Source organism: Caloenas nicobarica, chromosome 5 (genome assembly GCF_036013445.1).
Source record: "Caloenas nicobarica isolate bCalNic1 chromosome 5, bCalNic1.hap1, whole genome shotgun sequence".
NCBI classification, from domain to species: Eukaryota; Metazoa; Chordata; class Aves; order Columbiformes; family Columbidae; genus Caloenas; species Caloenas nicobarica.
The window spans coordinates 67148810-67166392 of NC_088249.1; the positions used below are offsets into that span (position 1 = coordinate 67148810).

Sequence of the window (17583 nt, forward strand, 5' to 3'; positions counted from 1 at the left end):
GTCCCCTCCTCCCGGAGGGCTCGGCCAATGTCCCTCCATCCAGAGGGGCACGGGGACACCCCGGGAGCCGCCTCGGGGACACACAGACATTGGCCACCACGTCCTCGCCTCGTGCCAGTCCTGGTGGAGCAGCTGGACACCAAGTGGCATCGGTGTCACCTGCTGGGGATGGGCAGGGATGTGTCACATCCCACCCAAGTGCTGCTGTGGTCCTGTCAGAGCCGCCGCTGACCCCCCCACAGCGCAGGGCGGTGGGGACGATTGACCACATCCGTCACCCCCCCAAGTCCCTGTGTCCCATAGGGCTCCCAGGTGGGTCTGTCCCCACTCCGGGGACCCCCTGCCCTGGGGACCAGGCAGGAGGGGCTGGGAGAGGCTGATGTAGACACAGGGGGTGGCCCAGGGGATGTCACCTCCCCAGCATGGGGACGTCACCTCCCCAGGATGGAGAACATGGGACTATCCCCCAGGGACCCCAGCGCTGGGCACAGGGCTCATGGGGGGTCCCAGACTAGCCCCCCAGTGCCTGGGTCACCTGGGGATGCTCAGTGTCCCCCCGGGGGCTCAGGGACCATCCCCTGCGGGGACATGCCCGGGATGGGGGCAGGATGGGGGGGTCCCCATGGAGGAGGTGAGCCCGAAAATGGAGGTAAAGCATCGAACCCGGCTGAAGGCAGTGCACTAACGAGCCCGCTTTGGCTAACGAACTGTGTCATGGCTTCCGATCCCAGAGGGCCCAGGGAAGGGGGCTGTCACCCTCCCCCCCTCAAGGTGTCCCCCACCTCGGGGCGGCTCGGGGAGGGCAGAGGGGACAAGACAGGGCACGGGGGGCGGGGGTCCGTGGCCCCGGTTGGGTGACACTGACGGCTCGGAGAGGTTTTATTGAGCTGAAAAAAGGGGGAGATATTAGGGGGGGGACCCTCTTGCACCCACAGCCTGGTCCCCCTGAAATGGGGGGGGCAGAGGGGCTCCCAGGGCTGGAAGCACTCGCAGAAGTCCTGCCCGGTGGCGGGGATGGGGACAGGGAGGTCATTGCTTCTGTCACCCTCCTCGGCTGGGGGTCCTGGCTGGGTGTCCCCCAAATCCCCGTGATGGCGAAAGGAGAAAGCGGGGGGCTTGGGGGACTCCGTCCCCCTCCTACCGCCGGGTCCCCACGAGCCACTGTCCCACCGGTCCCTCGGCTCCTCGGAGGGGTGACGGGGGCCGGGTGGGAATTGGGGGACCCCCCCACAGTCTTGGGGTGCTCAGGCCTTCAGCTGGTGCCACTGTGCCACGGCCTGCCGGGGCCGGGCGATCATGTCCTTCCAGTGCTTCACCTCCCCGGGGCCGCTCTTCCAGGACAGGTAAATCTGTGGGGACACGGCAGCACCTCGGACCCAGCCCCCCTGGCCCATCCTGCTCCCTGGAGCTGTCACCTTTGTCCCCAACCTCCTCCTTCCCCGCTCCCCTGGTGCGTGGCATCATCCCCACGCTCCTTTTATCCATGGATTTTCCATATGGTGATGGAGAAAAACACGTGTGCCAGACCTTCCTACAGCTCAGGGAGCCGGTGCCGCTGCTTTGGCTTAGTGGATCGCTGCTAATTATGCAATTAAGAGTGATTAGGAGGCTGCCGGCCATCGCGTGAAGGGCACGCTCCTCTCCTCCGGCTCCACCACCAGCAGCATCGCTTTGCTCTCGCACCATTTTGCTTTTGCACCATGATGGTCCCGGCAGCTTTAATGCAAAGCGGAGACATCGTGGGCACCATCGGTCTGTCCGTCTGTCCAGCCCCCCGGCTGGCGTTGGGCTTGTGCCACTGGCGACATCCCATCTGGGATGCCGACACCTTGTCCCCCTCCCCGGTTTATCCCAATTTACGTGTTTTGCATGATTACGGCGCAGCATTTGGGGCTCATTGACTGCGGTGAGCGCTAATAACGGAGATTACCACGCTCGTTTGTCATCGTTACCCTAACGAGCGGAGAGTGGGATGGATTTAATGGAAATCAGATCCAGAGGGGATGGATGCCTCCGCTCCTGTCATGGGGAGGTGGTGGGTAACACCGGCACGGGGACAGGGCTGGTGGTGGACGTGGACCCTGGGGACTCCCAGCTGATCCCCACAGCCTGTGCCTGCTCTCCTGCCCAGGATGGTGCCACCACGGAGGGGACTTCAGCAATACCTGGACCCCCAACACACAGAAGCCACCAGGGACTTTGAATTTGGCCTCATTATAGATTTTTGGCAGGTTGGAGCTCCCTCCAGCGCAGGCCAGGTCCCCACCATCCTCCACCTTCATCTCCAGCTCGAGATGGCCCCGGTCACCACCAACCAGGGACCCGGCTGTCCCCCAGCTGCCACCCCTCAGCAGGACACATCTGTGGGTCCCACCACCACGCAGAACGCACCTTGCCGATGACATCGTTGCGGCTCAGCCTGTCCTTGTCCATGACGGTGATGACAATGGTGGTCTCGCGCAGCCGCTCCGTGGGGATGTCGAAGGCGAAGGACTCGTTGAAGACGGGGTTCAGGCACCGCTTCATCACCACCGTCTTCTTCTTCTCCACCCGCTTGTCCTTGTACATCAGCCACACCTTCACGTAGGGGTCTGGGGGGGACAGGAGCTGCTCTCAGCCCCGGCTGGGCCTCGGGCAGCCATGGCCGGCGTGGGGGAGTCACGGCTCGTACCTGATGTGCCCCCGATGTCCATGGCTTTGAGGTTCCGCGCTTTGATGATGTTCACCACGATGGAGTTGGCCGAGGGGTTGTAGCACAGCGACAGCAGCAGCTCCCCACGGCTTCCCTGTGGGACCCACGGAGGCCCTTAGGTGGGCACCCCAAAAAAACATCCCCCCTCGTGCTGCAGCACCCAGCCCGAGCCCTGATGTCCCACCACAGGACTGGGGTGCTGGGCTGAGACCCTCTCGAGCTGTCGCAAGGGGGGACTTTGGGGCTGTACACAAAATCAGAGCAGGAGGACACAGGGCCATCCCCAGTGGGACATTTTCTGGTCTTGCTGGAGGCAGGAGAAAAAGAAAACTTTTCATTTTAGATCTACCTGAACCAGCTCTTTTTGACCCCAAATGAGACACTCACTTTGGGCTACTTAGTGCCTTAATATAAAGATTTGGGAAGAGAAACCTCTCCGTTAGATAGCGAACCTTCTTGCAAAGCAGAAAATGTCCCTGTTGGGGCAGCAAGAGGATGGGACACCAAGGGGACAAGGGGTGGCCTCCCCTCGAGGGCTGTCCCCAGGGGGTGGCAGGGGGACCCTTACACTGCCATCACTGCAGGGCTTCAGATCCTTCCAGAAGGTTTGCATCTGGGTGAGGTCCACCTTGTTGAGGGGGATGGACACCTCCCCGATGGGGTCGTTACGGCTGAAGCGGTCATAGTCCAGGACCTGGAGGTACAGCACCCGTTGCACCACCTTCTCGTAAGGGAACCCTGTGCCGGAGATGAAGGTGATGAGGATCCATCATCATCATCACTGTGGCCATGGTGAGCAGCACACAGTGCCCGTGCTGATGAGGAGATGTTGGTGACAGGCAGTGGATGGGCAGAAGACAGCATGGGACACTTCTTGTGGCCTCGGGCCACCATGGTGGCTGGTAGCAGATTAATTCCCTGTGTGCACTCGCCCAGGGGTGCCTGCTGGGGGGAGAAGGAGCCTCCTCCCATGTCCCTTTTATGGGACACAGAGCAAACTCCTTCAACTTGGCCTTGATGGCTTAGCCAACCCGTCTCATCACCAATGGCCACCACATTGGCCAACCCATCTCATCACCAATGGTCACCCTGTTGGCCAACCCATCTCATCCCCGATGGGTCGGCCAACTCATCTCATCACTGACGGCCACCACATTGGCCAACCTGTCCAATCACTGATAGCCACCACGTTGGCCAACCTTTCTCATCTCTGATGGCCACCATGTTAGCGAAGCTGTCTCATCACCAATGGGCACCACGTTGCAAGCTCAAGCTGAGCTGATCCAGCCCAGGAGGGAGGACAGAGGATCTCACAACAGCTCCACTCCCACCCCAGTCCACTCCAGTCCATCCCAGCCCCTACCTTCAAAGAGGAAGGTCTCGTTCCAGTGTGGGTTGAGGTTCTTCCGCTTCACCTTGGTCTCCAGCTTGTGCTTCTTGTCAGGGAGCAGGTAGATCTTGACGAAGGGGTCGCTGGTGCCGCTGAAGTCCTTGGCTGGCAGCTCCTGTGCCTTCATGATCTTGACGGTCAAGGTGGACTCCTGGAAGTTGTAGCCGACGCTGAACTGGATGCGGCCCAGGTTCTCCCGGCTGATGCCTTCATGGGCCTCGTCATCCTCGGAGCCCGGGGAGAGCTGTGGCGGGGGGACAAAGCGGGTGAGCGTGGTGCAGGGGACCACCAGTGGGGTCTGCACACCCCTCTCCCCCCGCCCTGTTTTGGAACCCAAACTCGGTTCACAAAAGCACCCGACCCCTGTCTGTCAGAAGGCATCAGCCTCTTCCCATTACCGCCATCGCCTCGGATGACTCCTGGCTCCGTGCCACGCGTCCCGGGGACGGGGAAGCGCCAATTAGCCAAATTCCTCCTGACAGCCCGTCCCTCATGTCTCCGGCACCACTCGCTCGCGGGGGGACGGCTGCGTCACCCCGGCTGTGCCACTGCGGTGCCCGGCTGTGATGGGGACGCGGCAGAGCAGGCTGGGATGTGCCGGAGCACTTGTGGCACATGGAGGAGCCGGGGGGATGTGAGGAGATGCCCAGGGTGGGATGTCACCCCTGGGGACCCCGTCCCATCACCCACCATCAGCATCTCGCTGGTCAGGGAGTTGACCAGGTCGGAGACGGAGGAATGTGGCTCCGTCTTGCGGTCGGACTCATCTTGCGGTGGCTGCCCCGGCACCGGCGCCGTGGTCACCGCCTTGCCGCTGGCTGGCAACCTGCGGAAAGAGAGGCAGAGCCTTAGGGGAGAGGGGACAGAGCCGAGGGGACAGCGAGGGGCAGCATCCTCTCCTGGCGGGGACACAGGCAGAGCCGGGCTGCGGGGACACCCGGGGATGTGCCACCGGCAGCTGTGTGGCACCGGCTGTGGCCACCAGCCTCCCGGCACAGCTGGTTCTGGTTCGGTGCCAGCCAGTCCCCTGTGGGATGTCACTCCAGAGCACGGCAGCGGGTCCCATGCCCCGGCCACGTCCCACTCCCCATGGCCACAGAGCCCATGGCGATGTCACCGGCAGCCACCTGGCCCTGTGGTGACCCGGTCCCCACCAGCACAGCTCCTTCCTGCCCCGGCACAGAGCTGACCCATCGGTGCTTCATGCTGTGGCGTGGCTTTGGTGCCCCGGTGCTAACCCCCCCTTTCCATCTGCCATCGAGCACCGTCGGTGCCCCTGTTGTCCCCACACACCCCAGTTCTCACAGCCGGGGCTTGGGGACAGCCACGCTGGTGGCCACGGTGCCGCGGAGGGGGCAGCTGGACACAGCAGTGATGGAGACGGGTGGGCACACGCCGGGGCCACGCTGCCACCATGCACAGGGGACAACAGGGGACACGTGGCGGCAGGGATGGGGGCAGCCCTGGGTGGCTCTAGAGAGACCCGAGAGCGGAGGGGATGCGCACACAGACAGGCACCTCACGATGCACCCCCCTGCGCCGAGACACGGTGACGAACCAGCAGACGGACCAAGGGGACACACACACCATGGCAGGTGGCACGTTGGTGGCACAGCCCCAGCAAAGCCACAACGCATGCCACGAGACACCCACCGACACGCCAAGCACACGCCAACGGGGACATGTCGGGGGGACCTGGGGACGATGGGGACAGAAGCGCACCCACACACACACGTCCCGGCGGGATGGCACCGGGGAGGACCGGAAAGCCCGAGGTAGCTGGGGAAGCAAAATCAGGTTAAAACCAGCACAAATGCAGGTGGCGGCGGGACCCGCTGGGTGAGGAGGTGCCGTGGAGCCGTGGGTGCCGGCGGAGGTCACGGACAGCGAGAAAAAGAGAGAGCGGGAGAGAGCGAAGAGAGAGGAAGAGGAGCGGCATCATCCAGCGCCGGCCTGCGGGGAGGGAACCGCGAGAGAGGAGCGGGATGGACGGACAGACAGACGGAAAGTCGCTGGGACGGGAGACACACCGAAGCGCCGGGCTGGAGCCGCCGGGGACGGGCTGGAAGGAAGAAGCTGAGAAACAGGGATGGAGGAAACGTGTCGAGGAAGAAGAGCGGGAGGGTGGGCAGGTGGGAGCAGGGGGGGCCAGAGCCGGCTGAACCCCCCAATGTCCTGTGTCCCCCATGGGGACGGGGAGCAGGGTGGGGACATGGAGGCGAGGGGGCCATGCGTGCACCAGGACGGGGTTTTCGGGCCAGCGAGCTGGGGGGAAGCGGGGAGCAGGGTCTTGCCGCGGCATAGCCACCCAACCCCATGCCCCATGTCCTCAAGCCCCATGTCCCCATGCCCTCATGCCCCATGTCCCCATGCCACGGCACAGCGGCCGGTGTCCCCAGCAGGGACCAGCCACGCAGCGCGACTCCGGGAAAAGTGCTAAAAGATGGAGTGAAACCAAAGCTGAGTGGGGTAAAAATAGCCAAGAACGGTGCCAGTTCATTAACACGCCAAGTTTCGCGCCTCCTCCTCGCTCTGGAGGGGACTGACACCCCCGTCCCGGCAGCGGGGGGACCCTCTGCCCCCCCGGCCCCAGTGCCGGTGTGGGATGCGCTGCGGAGGCTTCAGCACCCCAGGAAAGCGGGGGGCAGCCGGAGGCTTGCTTGGAGGAGAAGGGGGGATGATGTGTCCCCCCAAGCTTGTCACACTTGCTCTGCCCCCCATCAGCCTTGGGGCTCGAGGACATGCCACCGCAGGGACATCCCTGTGTCCCCGCCGGGCTAGGGGTGGTGGCGACATGCGTCGGGATGGGACACGGCTCAGGTGGCATCATCGGGGGGGTGTCCCTGAGCCTGTCACCCCCTTGTCCCCCTGCCCTGCGCCCTGCTCCCGAGCATGTGTCCCCCCCCAACATGCAGCCAGGGTGGGGGGGATGGCAGGAGAGGGAGGGCGGGGAGGGAGGAGGAAGGGATGGGGGGGTGTCCTCTCGGTGTCACCGCTCCGGTGGCAGAACGGTGGGGCGCTGCAGATGTCACCGTGCCCCGCTGGGCCACCCTGTGCCGCTCCAACCTTCGCACTCCACCTCCTCTTCCTCCTCCTCCTCCACCCTGGGTGAAGCCCTCGTCTCCTCCTCCTCCTCCTGCGGGACTGTCCTTGTCCCTCGCTCATACCTCTTGTCCCCCTGAGTGTTCGGCTGGTTGGGCGGCTGCGTCCCAGCGGGTTGCAGGTCAGGGATATTGGCAAAGTCATCTTGTTCTGAGAGTCCCAAAACCAGCGATAACACCACCATCCGGCCTTCCCTGCCCGGGGCGGCCCCGCCAGCAGTGGGAGAGAGAAAGAAAGAAAGAAAGAAAGAAAAAAAGAAAAAAAAAAGAGAAAGAGGAGAACAGCATCAGGCAGGGAACCGGCAGGAGCAGCGGCAACCTGGGGTCCCTGTGACAGCGAGGGGACCCCGGCTCTGGCCACCGACCCCTGCGCAGGAGACAATGTCCAGGATGGGTACAAAAGGCTGTGGGGACAAAGGTGCCAGCGCCGGTGACCCGTGGGTACCACCACCCCATCCTCCACCAGTCCAGGATGCTGCGGTCCTGCCGAGGGGGAAAAAAGTGCCTGGAGGGGCTGGGGACAAGGGACAGCATGAAGGGAACAAGGTCCCAGCGTCCTTCCCTGGAGGAAGGTGCCACGGACGAGGGTCTTTGCTGCTGGCGCAGCCTCCGCTGGGGCCCGTAACCGCATTTACACTGCGGCGCCAGGGAGGGCAAAGAGAGGAAAGAGCCAAAAGCGAAGTTAATGGCTTGGGCAAGCGGTGGTGGTGAACGCCAGCGGCTCCTTGGTGGGGAAACCACTGCCGGCTCGGCACGTCCCGGCTCTGCGGCTGCTCCCCCCCGTAATTAAAGCGGGAACCAGCATTGGTGCTGGGTAAACAGGGAGGAACGTGGCCCTGGGGATGGGTAATGAGCCGCGCTGCGACACGAGGACGTGGCAAATGGAGCTGGCGAGGAGACGCTCGGTGGGAATTCAGCAGCAGGAGCTGGGGCGGGGAGCCGAATTTGTGTCCCCAAGGGTTTTTTCTGCCTCACCCCGATGCAGAAGGTGCTGCGCTGGCCCAGCAAGGGCAGGATCAGGCCTGTCCTCCCCACCCTGAACACCAGCAGCAGAGCCGGGACTGAACATCCCCTTTCTTGGGGTGCTGGGGGGCAAACAGAGGCTGGAGAGAGCAGGAGGACCCCGGGGAGGACAGGAGCAGCTCTACGGAGGAGTGACAATGTCATGTGCCGAGGAACAGGGGACTCGGCTCAGTCCTTGGCGTTTGAGGTTTGCGAGGCAGCGCTGATATGGAGATGGGGTTAAGCCAGATTAAAGATCACAGGGGCGGAAAGCAGCCTGACAGGCAGCGATACGGGGACAACAGACAGTCACCCTGTTGGCAAAGCTGCCCCCCCTCCTCCTCCTTGGGACAATGTCACTGCTTGGGGACCATGCCGGTGGCCACCCCATGGGCTGGGACATCCCTGCGCTCCCTGGGGACCGAAGGGAGCACCCACACCAGCCAGTGATCTGCAGCAAAGTTGCGGGGCAAAGCAAGTTGGGGGGAGCACGGGAGACCCTTCTGGGGCTTGGGAGCCGCCCCTCCGCCCCATGATGGGGCTGGAGGGGACCTGGCTCTTCCCGCTGGTGACATTGCCCCGAGGTGGTGCCAGCTGAGCAGCTGTGCCGGGGTGAACAATGGAGATGGAGGGAGCAAAGGAGTGATGGAGAGAGCAAGTGAAGGAAAGAGAGGCAGAGAGAGGGATGGAGAGAGCAAAGGAGCAATGGGAAGAGCAGAGGAGCAAGTGAAGGAGCAAGTGAAGGAGAGGGAGATGGAGAGAGTGATGGAGAGAACAAAGGAGTAAGCAAAAGAGCAAGTGAAGGAAAGAGAGATGGAGAGAGGGATGGAGAGAGCAGAGAGTGATGGACAGAGCAGAGGCGCGAGCAAAGGAGCAAGTGAAGGAGAGAGATAGAAAGAGCAGAGTGATGGAGAGAGCAGAGAGCGATGGAGAGAGAGATGGAGAGAGCAGAGGAGCGAGAGAACGAGCAAGTGAAGGAGAGAGAGATGGAGAGAGTGACGGAGAGAGCAGAGAGCGATGGAGCAAGCGATGGAGAAGGAGCGAGCGCAGACTTACAAGAAGGACTTCATGTCCAAGCCGCGGTTGCGGATCTGCCCCACCACGTGGTCCCAGCTGCCGGGATTGGAACGGCTCCGGCCGCCAGCCATCCGCTGTTTGGAGCCGGCAGCGATGCCCTGCCGTCCCGGAGCACCGCGGGAGCCCCGCGGGTTGCCGGTGCCGGTGGAGGAGGCGCTGTGGGCTTGGAGATGCCCCAGGCTTTGGCTGGTGGTGGGTTGGCTGTGGTTGGCGCGCTGGTTGAGGGGTTGCTGGAGACTTTGCTGGCGCATGAGCGTGCGGGGCCTCTGGCATTTGGGGTCGCCTGCTGAGGTGGGGATATACTCAAGGGTAGTGGCTGTGGACAAGGTGGAGTCCTCGAAACTTAGGGAGAGGAAGGGCAGAGGAGAGGAGAGAAAGGAGAAGAAGGTGAAGGGGGAAAATTGGAGGAAGGAAAAGAAAAGAGTTAGAGAGAAGATGCCCCAGCGCAGGGAACGCTCCGGCAAGGGCCAGCGGGTGCAGCGACCGGTTCCTCTGCCTCTCGGCCCCGCTTTGGTCTCGCCGCCGACACGGGGGTCTCGTGTCGCCGCCATCTCGCCCAGGGGGGCCGTTCCGGGCTGCCGGGGGGTTCGGCACTGGCTGGGTGCCCTCCCGCTGCTGCCGCGCAGCCGGTGCCTTCCCAGCACGCCGGCCGCCCTCGTTTGCCAGCTAATTAGGCTGCTGCGTGACGGTGAATCCCCCGGTGCCCGCTCACGTGCTGCCAGCCAGCCCGTCCCCGTCTCTGTCCCTCCCAGCCCAGCACCGCCGGGTCTCAGCATCCCCCGGCGTGCGGGACGGTGCCGGCGGGGGGTCCCGCAGCCATGGGGGTGCCAAGCACCCCGCGGTTGTGCCATGCCACCAAGCTGGGTGTCCCCAGGGCCAAGCCAGCAGAGAGGGACCCCAATGGCGGGGGGGTCTGGTCATGCTCCCAGCCCCCCCAGTCACGGGATGGGGACACAGAGAAGCCAAAATTCCTTCGTTTCTGTTGGAGAGCGAAGAGCAGGCGAGATGCCGGCAGGGGACGCGGTGGTGGCCCATGCTCCGGCCCCGCGCCGGGGCGGCAGGACATGCGCGGCACAGCCCATGCTGCCTGCAAAGCTCCTGGCCACAAGCCCAGGGTCCAGCCAGCCTCGGGGGTCCCCGATGGACAAGGACAAGGTCCCCCCAGACTGGGGAGTCACCTCCAGCAGCGGCCACCGGTGTCACCCTTGGCTGAAAACGCGCGGCCAAGCTGTGCCGTCGTGCATTGCCAGCAGTGGGGGGACAGAGCGGGGGGGGAAGGTTAAATAGCTTAAAAAAAAAAAATAAAGAGGTGAAGAAAGAGCAGAAGGTGAGAGAAAGAGAGAGAGGAGGGAGAGAGGTTGAGAGGAGTGGGGATGGGTCTGGCCCCACGGCCGGGGCTGGAGGCACCCGGGGGCACGGCCCCCCCGCGCCTGCCGCCGACCTGCTTTCACTTCCCCATCACATCCGAAATTAGTTCCATTTACAACCTCTCAGTCACAGGAAACTAAATCTGGCTCCTCTCGGCCCGGCGCCAGCTGGAGACGCCGGCTCCTGCCAGCACCGTGCCAGGCGGCAGCGCGCCCTGCCCGTGTGCCCTGCCCGCACACCCTGCCTGCATTCCCTGCCTGCACACCCTGCCCGTGTGCCCTGCCCGCACACCCTGCCTGCATTCCCTGCCCGTGTGCCCTGCCTGCAAACCCTGCCCGTGTGCCCTGCCCGTGTGCCCTGCCTGCATTCCCTGCCTGTGTGCCCTGCCTGCACACCCTGCCTGCACACCCTGCCTGCACACCCTGCCTGCATTCCCTGCCCGTGTGCCCTGCCCGTGTGCCCTGCCTGCATTCCCTGCCTGTGTGCCCTGCCTGCACACCCTGCCTGCACACCCTGCCCGCACACCCTGCCTGCATTCCCTGCCCGTGTGCCCTGCCTGCACACCCTGCCTGCACATCCTGGCTGCACACCCTGCCTGTGTGCCCTGCCTGCACACCCTGCCTGCACATCCTGGCTGCGTTCCCTGCCTGCCCCCCACACCAGAGGGGGTACAGTAGCTGAGCCCCCCCACGAACACCCCTAAACCCGAAGGCTCTGCACCACATGGCTGCTGCAAGGCAGGATGCTCCACCAGCGGCATCCTCGTCCCCTTAACCCTGCCCTCGCCACCTGCACCAGCACAGCGACGGACGTCTGTGCATCCGTCTGTCCCTCTCCCAGCCCTGCCAGGCTCTGGAGCCACCTGCTGGGGTGGCAGAGCCCGTCCCCACGCCGGCACCGCTGTGAGTCGGTGGCAGCGGAGGCACCGAACAGCGCGTGTCCACGGCTCTTGGTGTCTGCGCGACTCCTTTTTGTCCCCAGCCTCGGCGCATCCCACGGAGCAGCGCGGCATCCCGGTGGGTTTGGCTTCTCCGCCGACACTGGGCAGGGATGAAGGCTGCACAGCTCCCCCCTCTTCCTTGCCTCTCCCTCTTGCCTCCCCGCACACCAGCATCGCGCCAAACCGGCGGCTGTGGCTTCAAATGAGGGTGAACACCCATTTTTGGGGCTCCAGGATTCAGCTGAGGCGGCAGAACTGGCCTTTCTCTTTTGGGAAAGTTTTTCTCCCCATCGACAAGGCTGGAAGAAGCGGCACAGAAGGGGCACGCCAGCAGCTTTGCCATCGTCACCGACCTTTCCGAGGGCACTGGAGCCACTGCCAGGACCCGCCAGCTGCTCAGCCGGTACCACGGTGGTCAAGAAACTGAAGCAGAGACCAGGACCGTAGGACAGAGCCCACAGCCAGATAAATAAATCACCGCCATCTCCCTCGGCAGAGCTATGGTCTCTGCCGGCAGTGGAGGGTCTCACCAAGACCCCCACCCAGCCACGAGCCCTGCAGAATGTGCCAAAACCCTGGTTTTCCCCTAAATCTGTTAAACCAACAATTTTCCCCACCTCTCCCCGGCATCGGGTGGTGGAGCTGCAAGCGCGGTGCCGAGTGTCGGGGGGTAGCACGGAGGGACAGGGCTGGCGACGGCCGCATCCCAGGGACACGGGGACACGGGACAGCAGGTCCTGCCTCTGGGGCATCACCACCATGGTGTCCCCTGCAGCATCCAGCAAAGCCACCCAAAGTGCCAGGGACAGCACCCAAGGGTGCTCCTCCTGCCCGGAGGGGGTTTGAGCTCTGCTCCCCCCGAGCCAAAACGCTGCCGGAGCCCTGGGCGTCCCCTCGGCACGGTGGCCCCGGGGGATCTCTCGGTGGCCCGTGCCGGGACGCCGATGCCGGGATGGCGCTGCCGGCCCGTGCGTGCTCACTCACTTGGACAGGCTGAGTTTCCCTGCGGCCAAGTGACTCTGCACCGTGTGCCAGCGGCCTCGCGCCGCCTTCCCCGCGCCGGGCTCGCTGTGGGCAGAGACGCTGCTCCTCAGGCCGTCCTCGCCGAGCCGCTGCTTCTCCCCGGGGCGGGCGGCGTCGTGGTCCCCCGCCAACCCCGCGGCGGCCGACGCCGTCAGCTTGGCCCCTGATAACAGAGAGCCACTGGGACGGGCGGGCGGCCGGACCCCCCCAGACAGACACGAACCAGCCGGACGGACAGACGGATGTGGTGGTTTTGGGGGGGTGGGGGTGGGCAGACGGACAAGAGATGGACAGACAGACAGAGAGAGAAAGAGAGATATCAGCACTGCAAAAGAAAAAAAAATAAAAAGGGGGGTCCTGGCCGGGGAGTGGGGGGGCGAAACCATCCAAAATAAAAGTGGGGAGGAGGATGGGGAGTCGGGGTCCCGCTCGCCAGCAGCCCGGCCCCAGGGGGGGACCTGTCCCCGCGCCGAGGGGGTGTCCCCAACGCGCAACCCCGTCCTGTGCCACCGTGGGTTTGGGGGGACCCGTCGCCCCTGAGGGGATGGGGAAGGAGGGGTTGCTCGTCTCCATGGGGCTGCCCATGGGGGGGTGCGGGGAGCCCGGGAGGAGGAAGAGGAGGAGGAGGAAGGCGAGTGGGTGCTGCCCAAATACTCACTACACGGAGCAAACCCGGTAAGGAGAGACTCACTTGAGGGAAAGCCGGGGGTCACCGTACGGGGCGTAAGGTGAAATGTTTAGAATAAACTCCTTGGGAGGGTAGGAGCTCCATTTCTGCTGCACTGTGTTGTCATTGTTATTCCAAAAGTCTCTGTCTAGATCGCTACAGCGGCCGCAGACCGGGGGAGAAAGAAAAAAAAAAAGGGAAAATACAAGAGAGAAAAGCTGAATTCCTGCAAGAAGGGGAGGGAAAAAAAAAATACCAGCCCCTCCGCCCCCGGAGCGCCGGGATCCTGCGGAGAGAGACGGGGAGCACGGCCGCCCACCCCGGGACACCGACACACAGACAGACGGACAGACGGACGGAGCAGGGCAGAGCTGCGGAGACAGGAGCTGGCTGGGGAGGAGAGAAGGATGGAGGGGTTAGAGAGGTGCCGGCGAGTGCTGTGTCCCCAGCACGCGTGTCCGTGCGTCCCCAGCACATGTGTCCGTGTGTCCTCCTTGGCAGCCGGGTCCTGGAAGCGCAGGCTGCTCGGTTAACCATGACGCTGCCGTTCATTGCGGATCCTGCACCGAACCAGCCCCGGTGCCGCCACTGAGCCTGAGCCCCCCGGCTCCGGTGAGTCCCCTGGCACGCTGTCAGGAGGGGACGTGTCCCCTCTGGTCCCTGGTGTGGCCAGGAGCAGCTGTGCCCAGGCAGAAGGTGCCCGAGGTCACCCCAGATGCCTGCACCCCAATGACACCCTGGCAAAGAGGTGGCACCCAAGGAGTAGATTTACAACAGCTTTACTCCAGGCAGGGGCTATTTCCCTCCTGGTTGTCCCGGCTCCTCCCAAGAGCCCTGTGGGGTGCCAGGGGGTGCGGGGAGCAGAGCTGGCGCGGGGGGGGCCAAGAGAGCCACCTTGCTCCCCACTCAGTGCCCTGAGATGGGGCGCTCATGCTCCTTTCCCCATCGCATCCCTGGTGCCCATGGAGCAACCTGGGGGGGGCTCCATCAGCCCTGCATCCCTGGGGACACTGCTTTGAGGTCCCCACGACTCCATCATTTCTGCATCCCTGGGGACACCCGCATTGAGGTCCCCATGGCTCCATCACCTCAGCATCTTTGGGGACACCATGCTGAGGTCCCCATGGCTCCATCAGCCCTGCATCTCGGGGGACACTGCGCTGAGGTCCCCATGGCTCCATCACCTCTGCACCCCTGGGGACACCGCGCTGAGGTCCCCAGAGCTCCATCCCACCATGGTCACCGTTCGATGGGTGAGCCAGGAGAGACCCACCAGCTCTCCCAGTCTCCCACTGGGGCTGGGGGACCTGGGGACACCCCTGCACTGACCAGGGGGCTCGGCAATGCTTCGGCACAATGGTGGGGACCACCCATCGCTCAGTGTCCCCTCGCTGTCCCCCAAACTCCCTCTGCCAGGGCTGGGCACGGCCCCTCCTCGCTGGGAGCAGAGGGATGGCCACTTCTGTCCCCAAGGAGGGACCTGGGGCGCCGCAGCCCCCTGCCCCTCTCCCCCCTGACCCTGGCACCTACTTGATGGTTTTCTTTTCGCTGCGGCCTCGGCTGGAATCTGGGGTTCCCACCGTCTCCAGGGAAGTTTTGTACCGCTTACCCTGTGGAGAGGAGAGGGTCAGGGGACAGCAGGGACAGCAGGGACACCCCCACCGCACCTCCATCAGCTGGAGGGTTCGAGCTGGATTTTGCCCCTTTCTCTTACAGCCTCCCGGTCACTGGGCCCCATCCCACCAATCCAGGCAGCAAAATTCTCAATGCTTCATCTCTGGGCACTTAAAACCAGTAAAGGCACTGGGGAGACACTGGCCTGGCCACCCTGGCTCCCAGTCACTGTCCCCAAGCGGCTGGAGGGCCAGGGGGGGCTTGTGCCCTGTGTCACCCCAAGGACAGAGCAGCAGCCACTGCCTGTGTACCCTTCCACCGCCTCACCGGGGAAGGAGCAGGTAATTTTAGGAATAATTGAACCTGAACTAATTGAGTTCACCTTCCCTACCGAACGGGAAGAGCTGCCATATGATAACGAAGCCAGCGCTGGCTCCTAATTGGGGCTTGTAATCAGGGCACTTCGCTGCCATTTCCGACACAGGTTCAGCCTGCTGCTCCCATCCAGGGCGGACAAGAGCATAATTAAAGCCAATTAGCGAACAATTAGGAGCGAAGGCTGCTCCGTGCAGGTGCAGGGAGGCTGAGGTGGGATGGAACAGCTGCCGGAGCAGGCGGCGGTTGTGGACCAGCCCTCCCAGCACGGCAGCACTGGGCCTGCCGCATCCCTCCTGCCCACGGAACGGGGGATTTCTGCCCATGGGCTAATCCTGCCAGGAGGCACAGCGATGCTCAACCTCCTTGGATGCTCTTGGGATGATCCTGCCAAGAACTGCAGGGATGCTGGATCTCCTTGGATGCCCACAGGATGATCCTGGCAGGAGCTGCGGGGATGCTGGATCTCCCTGATGCCCATGGGATGACCCTGCCAGAAGGCACAGGGATGCTTGAACTCCTTGGAAACCCCTGGGCTAATACTGGAGGGAGCTGCAGGGATGCTCAACCTCCTCAGATGCCCATGGGATGATCCTGCCAGAAGGCACGGGGATGCTCAACCTCCTTGGATGCCCGTGGGATAATCCTACAAGGAGCTGCAGGGATGCTGGATCTATTTGGATGCCCATGGGCTGATCCTGCTGGGAGGCACAGGGATGCTCAACCTCCCTGGATGCCCTTTGGCCAGCCCAGAGGGACTCAGCCCGGAGCCCAACGCTGTCCCCAGCTGTCCCCAGCACAGGGATGATGGGGACATGGTGGCAGCGGCTGCTGGCCCGTGTTCCCCCGGCACTCGCCGACCCGGCGCTGCCACCTTTGGCCGTGGTTCCCTGCAGCTGTTCCGGCCCCATCAAGGGCCAGCTGGGACATGTCTTTCCATTCCCAGCCTGAACGCTTTCCCAGGCGATTTATACTGATTTGTTCCTCTGCCAGCTCTGTCCTTGGGCACAACCAGCCCTTCTCCTCCCCAGCACTTAAACCGGTGCCACCGCCGGCATCACTGGGGTGAGCATCTCCCGTGCGGGAAGAGCCGTCGCCGTCACAGCACTTGACCCAGATTTAAATCTGAGGGAGAAGGAAAAGATCCTGGTGCTGGGATACTCCAGGAAGAGGAGCAAGGCTCTGAGGCTTGGGGAGGGATGCTGGATGTCCTGGGGGTGCTGGGGGACACAGCGGGTGGCTCCTGGCACTGCTGGGGACATCCTGGCCACCTTCCCGTGGGGCTTTGCCAGGCAGGAGTGTGCCCAGCAGGCCAGGGGCCAGATGGTTACTGCTTGTCGCAAATATATATATATATACCCGCATACATGTATTTGGAAACTTTCCTTTATGCTGCACAAACGGTTTGGCCCAAACATTTAATTATCACATCTCCTAAAGAGCAAAATACAAGCTGCAGCCGGCACCCGCCACAAACCGCCTCTGCCGGAGCCACACGCTCCGCGGGGGCAGTGTCCCCCACCCAGCGGGACTCCCACCCAGCACCCAGGGGCAGAGGGTGGCCAGGACATGGTGTGTCACACCTGCTCCCCGGCCCAGCACCCAGTTGGGACGGGGACACTCACCAGTTTGCGCTGGCACCACTGGCAGATCCCGCAGAGGACGATGGTGACGCTAAGGCTGACGGTGATGATGGCTGAGACGAGGAGGACGTCGCGGGAGGGAGCTCCTGGTTTGGGGACAGAGCAGAGCCACCGCTCAGCGAGGGGACAGCACGGGGGACAGCATCGGCGTGTGCCTCCCGCTGCTCCCACTGGCCATCGCGGCGCGTTTTGTGCTGCTTCCCCTTGCTCATCCCTTCCTCTTTCCCTTTCCTCTTTGTCTTCCTAATGCTCTACCCTTCCCCTTCCCCATCCTTTCCTAATGTCTATGCCTTCCCCATCCCTTTCCTATCCTTTCACCTTCTACATGCTCTTCCCCTTCTCCATCCTTTTCCATTTTCCTTCCTCTTCCCCACCTCTTCCCCTTTTCCTTCGCCATCCCATCCCCTTTCCTTTCCTTCCCCTTTGCCTTCCTAATGCCCATGCCTTCCCCATCCTTTCACCTTCTTCATCCTCTTCCCCTTTTCCATCCTCTTCCTCTTTCTTTCCTCTTCCCCTTCCCCTTTTTCTTCCCCATCCCATCCCATCCCCTTCCCCTTTGCCTTCCTAATGCCCATCCCTTCCCCATCCTTTCACTTTCTTCATCCTCTTCTCCTTCTCCATCTCCCTCCCCTTCTCCTTCTTCCTCACCTCTTCCTCTTCCCTTCCCCTTTGCCTTCCCACCCCCATCCCT

The 17583-nt window shown here is 63.3% G+C and overlaps 1 protein-coding gene across 1 annotated transcript; it reads right to left on the bottom strand.

Moving 5' to 3' along the window:
- Positions 1 to 1244: 1244 nt before the first annotated feature.
- On the bottom strand, positions 1245 to 17070 carry SYT7 (synaptotagmin 7). The gene is made up of 13 exons (XM_065636902.1): positions 17064 to 17070; positions 16875 to 16978; positions 14791 to 14870; positions 13285 to 13416; positions 12555 to 12773; positions 9242 to 9604; positions 7250 to 7378; positions 4773 to 4908; positions 4056 to 4326; positions 3261 to 3430; positions 2672 to 2786; positions 2392 to 2591; positions 1245 to 1349 (listed from the first exon to the last, which is right to left on the bottom strand). Exons 1-13 carry the CDS (start codon positions 17068 to 17070, stop codon positions 1245 to 1247), a joined length of 2031 nt encoding a protein of 676 aa, XP_065492974.1.
- Positions 17071 to 17583: the final 513 nt, after the last annotated feature.

Excerpts from the sequence above, each read along its gene's own strand:
- SYT7 (XM_065636902.1), bottom strand. Across the intron at positions 13,417-14,790 it reads AGCGAAAAGAAAACCATCAA|CGATCTAGACAGAGACTTTT; the intron begins GTAGGTGCCAGG and ends CGGCCGCTGTAG. Across the intron at positions 1,350-2,391 it reads GCAACGATGTCATCGGCAAG|ATTTACCTGTCCTGGAAGAG; the intron begins GTGCGTTCTGCG and ends GTGTCCCCACAG.